We start from the raw sequence: 11,398 nt of genomic DNA, 5'->3' as shown, positions 1-11,398 counted from the left end.
AGATGCTTATTTCAGTAGCGCAGAGGGGCCAGATGGGATCCAGGAGGTGAGCAATGTGTCCTGGGAGGTTAGTCGTTTCAGGAACCATAACCAGCTTGGAGGGCTGTGGCAGTGCAGGGGGGGTGTACCACATGCTCTGTGCTGAACAGGCACATGGCAGTGCCCTGGGGTGTGAGCGCTGCGGCAGGCAGGCTGTGTGGAGGACAAAGCAGTAGCACCGTGCAACTCTGTCCCCCCGCTCCTCCCCGTCTCCGCTGGGGGCGAGCAGCACACCAGCTGCTTCTTGCCCTAAGCCAAGGGGAAGGGGAATCAATGGCTCCCTGTCCTGTGTCACATCCCACACAAACCTCACCAGAAACGTGTACGTTTTGGTTTCCTGTGAAAGAATTGGTTTTTAAGGGATCTGGAAAAATTTGGGTCTGCTGGAGCCAACACAGTTCATCCTTAGTGAGCCTGGTACGCGTTAAGCTCTGAGGTCCCGGGATAGTTGTGGAAGTGGTTAAGAAGGAACTGTAATACTGTCTGTACTGTCCTGTGCTTGGTCAGGCTGGAGGTGTAAATCATGGCTGGCTGTTTGGAGGCACGACGCACAGCTGAGTGCCCTTGTCTGTTGTGACAGCATCATCTCCCAGGTTCTTAGTGCCAGAACTACTTGAGAAACAAAACCGGTGTTTAAGAGATTAAAGCAAAAATTCACAGAGTCTTTCCAGGTCCCGTGCAGGAAGGGTGTGCGTTCAGGAGCAGAGAGGGAAACTCAGGGAAGAGTTGCTTTTGACTTATCCTCTGTCTGTGGCCCATTTTCTGTCTTGGTAGCAATACTGTAGTAGTAGGAGCGGATTATGTTTTCCACAGAAAAAAATCCTGGACGCTCTTCCCATCTGCAAGGGCAGAAAGGAACAAATGGCGTCAACAGAAAGGACAAAAGTGGAGTGATGCGATGATAAGACACCAAGCTCAGAAGAACGTGGGGAAGAACAGCAGCCTGTCTGTGCCAGGGCTTGGGAGGGCAGCTGAATCTTTTCTGGGATGGAGAGGAGCAAAGGCACAGAGGCTCTGAGTTCTTCCAGGGTGGGTACAGGCAAATGGAGGGGTATGATAATAAAGAAATAGGTGCAGCCATTCATCATGGACTGGGGAATGATACCAAGGCAGGAGACACCATTTGCTTTGTGTTGCCACCATCCAGACAGTATGTGCTGTTCTGAGGGACTTGATGCCCAGCAGAGAGTTGAGCTAGTGAAAACCTTACCTGTAGGTCCAGCATTGCTGCATGAGGGTGTACATCTCTGCCGGGCAGCCTGTGGGGCAGTCCATGCGCTTCCCTTGCTCTATGAAGCTGATGACCTCTGGGCCTTTCATTTTCTAGGATAGGATCAAGTGGGAAAAAGCTTTAATATTTTTGGAGCTGGCAACAGGATTAGAAGAGACAGATTAGAGCTTGGCCTGGGGGAATGCTTTGGATCCATGCACCACACACCCCATACTGTCACTGTTTTCAACCCCAGCACCCAAGTGGTGGTGTCTCGCGTTGTGGAGCCCAGCCTGCAGCCCTCATCCCAAGCCTGAGCTGAGCAGTGGCTCAGCAACTCATTTTTCAACTCTGCAAGTGAGCAGAAGGATCAAAGAGAAGATCTGCTTTGATTCAAACCCAGATTAATTTGTCTTGTTTTCTGTTTCTTCTCCCTTAAATGAACACAAAGCTGCAGGATCGAAACAATCTAATTTGTGCCTTTCGTGAAGTGGAAGTGAGCCCGTCTCCTTTCCCCTCCATTCAACAGTGGGAAGAGCACCCACTCAGGGAAATAGAAATTGTAGTTTCAGTGTGTGTCAGCCTGTTATAGAGCGGGAGACTGGACTGTGGCATCCATCCCTGATGGACCCAGTTCTGCCTCACCTTGTATGGTTTCTGCCCATAGCTGAAGGCCTCCCACATGGTCACACCGTAGCTCCATACATCACTCTTGCTGGAGAACTTGTGATAGAGGATGCACTCTGGGGCATACCATTTCAAGGGCCACTTTCCTGCCGTCCTGGCCTGTAGCAAAGCAAAGAAGAAAATTTCCACCCTGAGACACAGACTGCTCTGAGCTGAACTGGAATTCTGCTTTGCTAAATGTTTGTGTCATATGCAATCCCATGCTGCTGGAAAAATCCCCTTGCCCTGGGCTGGGAGCTCCAGGCCCTGAGCCCTAACCCCCAGCCCAGTCCCTGCTGTCGCACTGGCCCTGCTCAGCCATCCCTGGGTGCAGGATGCTGTCCCACGGTGCTACCCACCTCCTGCACCCCAGCCCCAGGGCTCAGTGCGGTCATCCACTGGCACACACTGCTGGGAAGATCGGCCCTAGCTCTGTCCTCATCACTTTCTCTTCCCTGCTCTCTGCTCTGTCTCCTCTCCTATCTCCACTCTCCTGTCATCCCACTGCACTACATCCTCCTCGCTGCCTCTGCACCCATCTGAATATCCTCCTTGCCATGCGGAGCTTTGCAAAGCCCCTTTTAATGTCACATCAGTGAGACCAGCCAGAGTGCGATGTGGTGATGCAGCAGGGCTCCTGGGAAGAGTCCAAGCCCCCTGCCTTTGGGGGTCCTTGCCCCTCAGTTAGGAGGGCTCCTGCTAGCTACCTGGATCCTTCGCTGTGCTTATACACTTACCTTGTAGTAGCTGTCATCAGCGCCAAGAGCCTTGGAGAGTCCAAAGTCGCTGATCTTGGCGTAATGCTGGTTGACCAGCAGGACATTTCTAGCTGCCAGGTCCCTGTGGACAAAGTTTTTTTCCTCCAAGTACTTCATCCCCATAGATACTTGGTGCATCAGCTCCACAATATTGCTGACTGTAATCTCGTCTCTGGGGAAGATGAAAGGACAATGCAGCAATAAAGGACTTGCCATTACTCTGTATACCATAGTCCCCTCCAACTTTTCTAGCTGCAAGGGAGAATAAACGTGGACATCTCTGCTCCAGAAGCATCAGACCTTATTACATTACATGAAAATACGTCTCTTTCTGCTGTTATCAGCTTCTCTCCATGTACAAAGCCAGGCTTCCCTGGCAGTAGAGAGTTTTATGAAAAGTGCAGAAAATCAGCCAGCCACATTTTATTCAGTACTCACTTCTTGGAAGCCAGGAACTTGTTGAGTGGCCCTCCAGAAGCCATCTCCATCACAAGCATGAGGGACTCTGCCTCACAGACCCCAATCATGCGGACAATGTAAGGGTTGTCCAGCTGATGCATGATCTGGGCTTCCTTCATCATTTCATCCTTCACTGTTTTCTCATTGTTGCTCTTCAATACCTTTATGGCCACATCAATCTGCTTCCTGCACAGGGTGCAAGAGGAACACACATGGGATGAATTAAACAGCAGCTGGACTTACGGATCACAGCCAGGAATGCAAACCACTTCTCACATGATACTGTTTGATCTCTAAACAGCAATCTCAGTAGCCTGTTTTGGTGGAGCCCTGCACAATACTGGTATCCCAGGCGGGCTAAAAGCCCAAAGAGGAAAGGATCACCTTACCCTTCTAAGTGTAGGCCAGTATGTGCCATCTGTAGATCTGGAGGCGCATCACCTCACACAGAGACCAACAACATCATTGCCATTTTTTAAGGGGGAAACTCAGGCACGAAGTGGCCAAAGGCCATCTTTGTGGACTCACAGACAACCAGCAACAGAGCCAAGGATCACACATCTCTTCAGTCTCATCCATTTGCCCTCTTACGGACCAAGGTGACCTCAGAAGGATGGACTTGCTCCACTGAGCCCAGCAAATGCCTTCACAAGTGGCAGTTTTATGCTTGGGAGTATGCAGTGCAGATTACACTCTTAGGGCAATGAGGCTGTCACTGAAAGTCTATGGAAAGTCATCACTGACCTTCCAGAGCATCTCTTATACCTCTACCCCATTATCACTTTAGGGTCCATCTAGCTAGAAACAGGATAGCTGGGGACTCCTCTGCGCTCAGCCTGGAGCAGCCTCCTCCTGCTTCCTCAGCATCCTTCAGGGCAGCACTCACTTTCTCATTTTGTAGACTCCTTTCTTGACGCAGCCGAAGTTTCCTGCCCCCAGTTCCATTTCATCAATCATCAGGTGGTCCCTCTTCAGGAAAAGCTTCTTATCCTTCAGTTCTTCAGGGTCACTGTATGGGCTCTCGTAGACACTGGTGTCCATGGGTAGCAGGCGTGACTTCCCTGCACCTTCCCGAGAGATACGGGGTTTTATAGCTGTAAACAACACATCCTTCCCCATCCCTTTCTCCCTCACCAGTTGGGAAGGTCTTCTCTAGACTTTTAGCAAATTCTCCTTCAATCTGCAGCATTCGAGCCTCCCTCCTGGGCATCTCCCTTCCTTTCACTACCCATGGCCTCTCCTTGTTACAGCTGCTGAAGGAGCCAAGATGAGGAGAGGTGTTTGAGCATTCCCACTCCACATATCAGACCCCGCAGGACCTGGGCACGTGCATGACTTCACCCCACTGAAATATAACTGAATGTACTGAGACTTAGTAGGCAGGATGGAAGATGGGGAATAGGACAGGGCTTGATTTACTAGGTGCCAGGTGTGGGCAAATAGTTTTGCAATATTCTTGTCTCAGGGCCCTGAAACGAGTGGGATGCTCCTGGCTGCCTTTGTAAAAAAGGGGTTTTGTAGCACAGCTCTTTGAGGGGATACAGATGTGACAGGTGACCCCCATGGTTTCTGTGGCATCCCCAGGTCCTGTCCTGTTAGGACATCCCCAGGTATCCTCCTCTTAGGAGGAGAGGGCTTTCAAAGATGCTCACCTACAGGTTCTGGTGTGTATCCATCTGCATTGAGAGGCCCAAGGTTTCTCTGGAAAAGAAACAGGGATAAAGTGGATAATGCACCAGGGGAAACTGCTTTAGTCTGAGATGGGAGAGGAGAGGGATGGCGAGCCTCTGCAGCCCACCGAGCCCCAGCTGGTGGCTCCCACTAAAAGGCCCTGAGGTGGGCACAAGAGACTGGAATGGTATGAGCCAACTTTTCCCTTCCAGTCCCGGCTGGCAGGTACCCCCACTGCATCTGTAGAGCAGGGATCAGACCCCGGGGGGATTCACTGCCATGGAGCTTGAATGCAGTATCGCGCTCCCGTAACCCAGCCTGTGCAGGGTGAGGTGCTGTGGGCTGTAGGTTTACCCGAGCAGTGAGGGGTACACGCGCAGGGCTGCATTTTGCTCTCTGCCCCCTCCACTTTCCCCATCCCAAAGTGACAAGTCTCTTGCAGCAGCAGGGGTCATCCCAGACAGGTCTCTGCAGCTTGTTTTGAGACAGGGAGTGAAGGGAAGCCAGGAGGCAGCTCAGTTTGCAGCCAGCACACCTGCCTGCCCGAAGAGAGGACCTCGTGACCATACACGAACACTGTATACAGCCACTGTCCCAAAAGCAGACAGTCACAAAGCGGTTCAGTACATGTTTGTCCAGCACTGCTTTGAACGCCAGCGCTGCTCGCAGCAGAGTCACCGTGATATGGGAGCCCACCACAGATTGTGACAGCTTTCTGAGATGGGTGAATGCTCAGGCCTTTATTTAGCCTCCACTGGGCGATGGGCTGCTCGTATACCCCAAACCAGCTGGTTTCAACACTGCTCAGCACTCGGAGTGGTGACTGAGCACAGACGTATCCCGAGGCCAGGGACACAGAGGGAGCACAAAGCCGTGGCTAGTGGCCAGCGGCCAGCAGCAAGGCTGAGCATTCCCAGAATCCGACCACATCTTCCTCGCTCCTGCCTGGCAAGGAGGACAGGGGGGAGAGGGCTCCCCGAGGACAGACCCACATGTTGCAAGGAGCACAGTATGAATGGAAACCATTTTCAGCATTAATAGTAGCCGTGCCCAACTATTCCTTGTCCCCATCCAAACTGGAAAGGGGACAACATTGCAGCTGGGCTTAATATATCCCATTTGAATTATTGCCTTTTAGAGAAGAACACAGTTTGATCAGCAAGCTTGAAGTGCAATAACATTAAACCACTGAGGTACCAATAAAACAGACCCTCCCCAGAACTTACGCTTACAGAGGGGTGGGTTGGTGGAACCGGTGCTGCAGATGCTGTGAATCAGGAGGAAGAAGGTGTTATTAAGGGTCTACTTGTGCCCCAAGCAGGATCAGAGCATCCTTGAAAGGACTGTGTGGATGCCTGGGTCTGACCACCCCCTCACCTGCCAAAGGCTGGTTTTCACAGCCTTAGCCAAAAAACGTGTGGAAACGTGGCTGGATGTGGGCGTTATTCCCAGACCAGCCCTCAGGGGAGGTGCAGGACCACTGGAGAACCCTACAGTCTCCATGAGTCCCAGAGCAGGGACTGGCTGAGCTGTACCCGAGACTCCCCTGCCCAGGAGAGCGGGGTCCCACGGGCAGGGTCTGAAGTGGCATTTGTGATACTTGGGCAAGGACAAAGTGACCCATGGTTTTGAGTGTTCAGCTCAAGAGACCCACCAGGAACCAGACTTGCAGGACATGTTGTTTCCTGCTGCCTAAAAAGCAGGTCATTTTTCAGAATCCATCTGTTTGGCACCAGAAATCCCTAATCCTTTTGGAGCACTGATTCCCCCATCTGCTCCTGTCCTTGGGCCACCCTAGGCCAGGCCTGGAGAGTGGCCTTTTTCAGCAGAGAACATGTCATGAGACTTGCCCAGTTTGCCAGAGGAGCAGAGACATCACCCTTCCCTCACCACCAGGGTCTGAGCAAGGTTGGACATGGTAAAGGAAATTTGCATTGGTGCTGCTCAAACTGCCCCCACTAGGTGGTAAACTGAGGCCAGGGATGGATGGCACTGAGAGATGTTGGCTCACCTGGCATGTTGGGGTTGGGACAGGTCTCTCTCAGGTAGAAAATCAGCCCGTCCGGTTTGAGTTTTAGGTACTCTACCAACTGGGAAAGGAATTGGAGGAAAAAAAGTTCATTGCAAGGAGAAAATAATATATTTTTTTTTTTTTTTGCAAGCAACTTGTGTGGCTTATGGTAATGATTTCTCTCAGATTTATGGCAGACAGGGACTCAACTATTTCTTTCTCTCCTCTCTTATCCATGCACTCCTAGAACAAGTTGTTTGCATACCTGGATATCTGCCAGAGCTGGGAAGAACTTGGGGGAAGTTAGATAAGGACCAAAGAAAGACTAAAGGAAAATCTCCAGTAGGAGAGCTGGGTAGGGCATTTGCAGTGTAATATTTTTGTTGTCCCAGCCAGAAAGGTTTTTAGGTCGTGTTGTGTTTGATAAAGCGTGAGAGAAACCTTTTGCTTTCCCAGAGGAACCCCAGGGTTAGCTCTGTGAATCCCAGGAAATTTTTCACTGCAGCAACTGCTGGTTCAAGCACAGTGGGGACTTGACTCTGGCTGGAGACGACCAGCCCAGCCCTCGGCCACCGGACGCGCAGGGGAGACGAGGCTTTCTCCTCCCCTCCTGTCTGGCTCATATTTCATGTGCAATTGGGAGCCTGGCATGGTTCTGTTTCCATAAAAATGCCCCAAAGTCTTTGTTCTCAATCAAATTCAGAGTGAAAACAGTTCTGGGAATTTCAAAATACAGCAAAACAGAGTTATTGTCCCCCAGACAGCCCTGCCCGGGAGGGAAGCACTGCTATCCATCCCCTGGAGCAGGTCTGAGGTGTGTGCCACAGGGCAGAGCCGGGCTCTGAGGGGACATGCGACTCCCCAGCAGTGCCAAGAACTTCTGGGCTGTGTGTCGCATTCCCTAAAAGCCCTGCTCCCTCCTCATAGGAACTGCTGGGGCATTACAGCCATCCGCACTTCCCAAAGTCCCTGACTCTCAGGGGTGATCGGATGTGTCTCCTGGCAGTTGGATCTCCACTCATGTAAAGATTTTGGCAGCTGGCTCAAGACTTCTGGCTTCCCCTACTCTTTGCGCAGAAGTCAGTCACTTGGAAAACAAAATGGCAATATCTGCACACAATGGTCTTGCTGGTCCAGGAGCAGCAGGGGGGACACGTGGGAGGGAGGGACAGCCTGGGATGAGCAACCTCATCGGGGCTTGCCGCAGGAAGGGGCCTGAGGTGCGCGCTGTGGATGAATGTGCGATGTTTGCTGAGGGGATGCAAGTGTAATTAATATAACCAGCTCAAATATCCTGTCTTAAAGCTAGAAATTAAAGCAGTAATCCTCTTCTTTTCCTTGGAGAGGCATCACACTGTTGTAAGGAGTGCACAGAAATGAATACAATGAGGTGAGCTGATAGACAGCCAGACCCAGGGAATGTAAGGGTTTTCTGGAAGGGGTTACAACCACCCATATATAGTCCTAAAGCCTTTAAAGCTCCATATGGCCTTTGCTGTTCCTCAAGGCATGAGCAGCTATAACAAGGGAAAAGTGCCTTTGCTTTCTTAGGACACCAGTGGTCAGCATCCCACAGTACGGTACCTGCCAGAGTGTGTCAAACTTGGTCCCCTCAGGGATGGAGTACTTGCCGGACTTGTCCTGGTCTATCCGATAGTGATACACTGTTTTGCCGTAGACGAGGGAGAGGGCGTAGGCGCCATTCTCCTTCCTTTCTCTCAGCCTGGTAGGAAGGAGAACTATTAAAAGCAGCTCTAGGTCTTGCCATGCAAATTATCAGGGCTGCAGCAGTGATGGGTCACTGGATGGGCACTTGGTTGGGTGTCCCTGCACCCCACTGTTGGAATCGCCACCTTCCTGACACCCCTCTGCAGAGGCTGAGGAGGCAGCCTTCATCTTCAGTCTCTTGCCCTTTTCCTTCACCATCTCCAGCTAATTGTTTCTTTCCCTAACTCATTCAGGAGATAATTAAATGAAGGGCTGTCTCACCTCAGTAAAGATGAGGAGCAACTGCTTTTTCCTGTATTTTATTGGCCCTACATTGTTTACGTGTCAGTGTTAAATGTCTTCAGCCACTGAACCCTCTATCTCATACAATCTTTTGTATGAGATTAACAATTAACAAGCATACTTCATAGAGATATCTAAACATGAGAAACGAATAAAGCTCAAGATTGGCTCTTCATGGAAGCCAGACACTGTCTGGACGATACAGTTTTGAGGTGTCAGACCCTGTCTTTGAAAGATCTGTAGCCACAATCTGACCATATTCAGCTAAGCCTTCTCTCAGGAACTGTCACATGAAACAAATAACTACAGGGTAGTAGTGGTGGGGAAATGATAAAATGTACAGGGATCGCAGCATCTGCCAGGGATTTGCATACTCACAGGAATTTCCCATCAGGTTGTGCCCCAGAGTAGAGCCTCCGTTCAGCTTCATCCCGGGCAATGCTGCCATGGTACCAGGGCATCCTCTCGTGGGCTGTGGTGGCAATGAGCTTCTCCACCTGTGGAGCCTGGCTTATGATGGCCTGTTCGAGTGCGTCACCCTGGAAGAGAGTGAGAAATGAGACCTCCTGCCACTCTGCTGCATCATCGCATGGCTTCAGCGCAGTTTATTTTGCACCCTTTGGGGCAGATGACACAGGAAACTTGGAAGGCCTCGTAACTGAAGTGCGTGTGGCTTTACCCATGCCTATAGCAATAGCGGGTTGAATTCTGTTCTGCTGCAAAGCAGAATTCCTTGCTTATCTAAATTGGTCCCATCCTTCGAATCCAGCAGAAGTTCACCGACTTGCTGGTGAGAGAAGAGAGAATTCATCATAGTTGTATGGGGGATGATCTTGACATCAGGCTTGCAGGGTGTCCTTCAGCCTCGCATTCCTGAGAGAGCAGGACGTTTTTCTGGTCTCTCTGCCTTCCTGGCTGCTCACTGTCCCCAGACACTACAACTTTCCAAGAGCAGTGCAGTCTGGAAATCATGTGGGAGACCCTCAATTAATTTTACTGGTCCCACACATTTTATAAACAACTGTAGTTTTTCGTTTGCCGGTAGGTGGCAATGTCCTTTGTGTTATCTACCAGTGTCCACAGATCATCTTCATGGAGGAGCACTATCGATACCTCATTCTGTGAACCACCACTGGTCTAAAGTAGGCAAAATTTAGAGATCTTCTGTAGACAGGCTCCATAGAGAGAATGCCTGAGCCATCTTTCTGCGAGGATTTGGAAGTGTCTGAGTAGCCACTCTCAAGGTGACAGCAGGTAGAAGGAAATTAATTACATGGCTCCCAGTGTGACAATTTGCAGAGTTTGGCCTTATACATATATCATATATATTCCAGTCTGCAATAAAATGCAGGAACCTGTCTGTAGCTATTTTTAAATTTAAATAACAAACAGACCTGATCCACTACCCAGTACCTCAGTCTCGTAGGCAAAACCTCCACTGACTTCAAAGAGCGAGGAAAACCTGAACAAGAATTTAAGTCTGGTTTCATTACATCTTCAGCACAGTGTTAGGGAGGCACAGGCACCTCACGTGGAGAGCGATGGTCTAACTGCAGCAAGTGTCCCGTGTGCTGCGGAGGAGCAAATGGCACATGGGGAAACGCTTGCAAAGTGGGCAGAGCGCTCGAACGCCCTGCAGAGCAGACGCAACATGAGCTGTTCAGAGGAAGAGTCTGAAGGCTTGGGGAGATGTTTAGACCTGCTTACGAAGAAGAATTACGAAGAAGAAATGGGAAAGAGAGAGATTTAAGACTGCTCTTAGTGTCAGCAGCCTCTGAGGAGAAGGACCCTGCTTTACTGTGCTGTAAGAGGGAGACAGCAACGACAGAGGTCAGGGCCAGCAAGCGGCAGTAAGCCCCTGGGGAGCGCTCCTTGCACAGTCCCACGCCACCTTTGGCAATGGCCAGTACCTCTAGTTTCCACGTCTGCCGGACGTATTCGCGCACCATATTGTCCCTCATGCTGTCGAAGACACCGGGCTGGGGCTCCACACCAGTGGGCCGGTTGCAGGGCTTGCGGAGGGTGCAGCAGAGCCCGTCGGCATCCTTGGAGTAAAACTCGCAGAGCTCCTCTGGCCCACAGTGCGCTTTGCCCCCCGCAATGGCGTAGGTACCGTTCATCTGGCGCTCGATTGCGTAATGGTAAAACTGCAGGTTACAGACCATGGAGAGGACATACCCCCCGAGACTGCGCAGGCATTTGCCGCAGCAGGAACAGGCCATCCGACATCCCTGCCAGCTTGAGGTACTCCTCCGCTTCTGATCTGGCAATGCTGCCGTAGTAAAAGGGCAGGTGAGCAGCAGCATCTGGCATCTCTGCGCACTAACTGGGACCGCTTGGGTCAGCTCAAGTGCTGCTGGTGCGCAATCTGAAAGAGAGAAGCAACACATAATTTTGCAAAATGGTTTATTCTGGAATTCAGGCTTGTCTGCTTAGAGGGTCTTCTGCCCTCAGCTGACTATCTGTAGGGTCATTTCAAACATCGCATGGAGAGTAGCAGTGGGTGCATTCATATCCCCAGCCAGAGAATCCCACGGTGATTCCTTTATCCCACCCTGAATCCAGCTTGAAAAT

At 50.9% G+C, this 11,398-nt stretch overlaps 1 protein-coding gene across 1 annotated transcript; it reads right to left on the bottom strand.

The window, feature by feature from the left end:
- Positions 1–697: 697 nt before the first annotated feature.
- On the bottom strand, positions 698–11,137 carry ZAP70 (zeta chain of T cell receptor associated protein kinase 70; the record flags this gene model as incomplete). The annotated part of the gene is given in 13 exon segments (XM_082495240.1): positions 698–878; positions 1,250–1,362; positions 1,895–2,035; positions 2,653–2,845; positions 3,112–3,318; positions 4,019–4,199; positions 4,785–4,833; positions 6,030–6,070; positions 6,815–6,893; positions 8,399–8,537; positions 9,203–9,363; positions 10,735–11,022; positions 11,024–11,137. Coding segments are annotated over 13 exon segments (1,830 nt in total). The 3' UTR covers positions 698–754.
- Between the last annotated feature and the right edge of the window lie 261 nt (positions 11,138–11,398).

Source organism: Vanellus vanellus (assembly GCF_965231255.1).
Source record: "Vanellus vanellus genome assembly, chromosome: 25".
Lineage (NCBI taxonomy): Eukaryota > Metazoa > Chordata > Aves > Charadriiformes > Charadriidae > Vanellus > Vanellus vanellus.
This window is presented reverse-complemented; position numbering and strand designations above follow the sequence as displayed.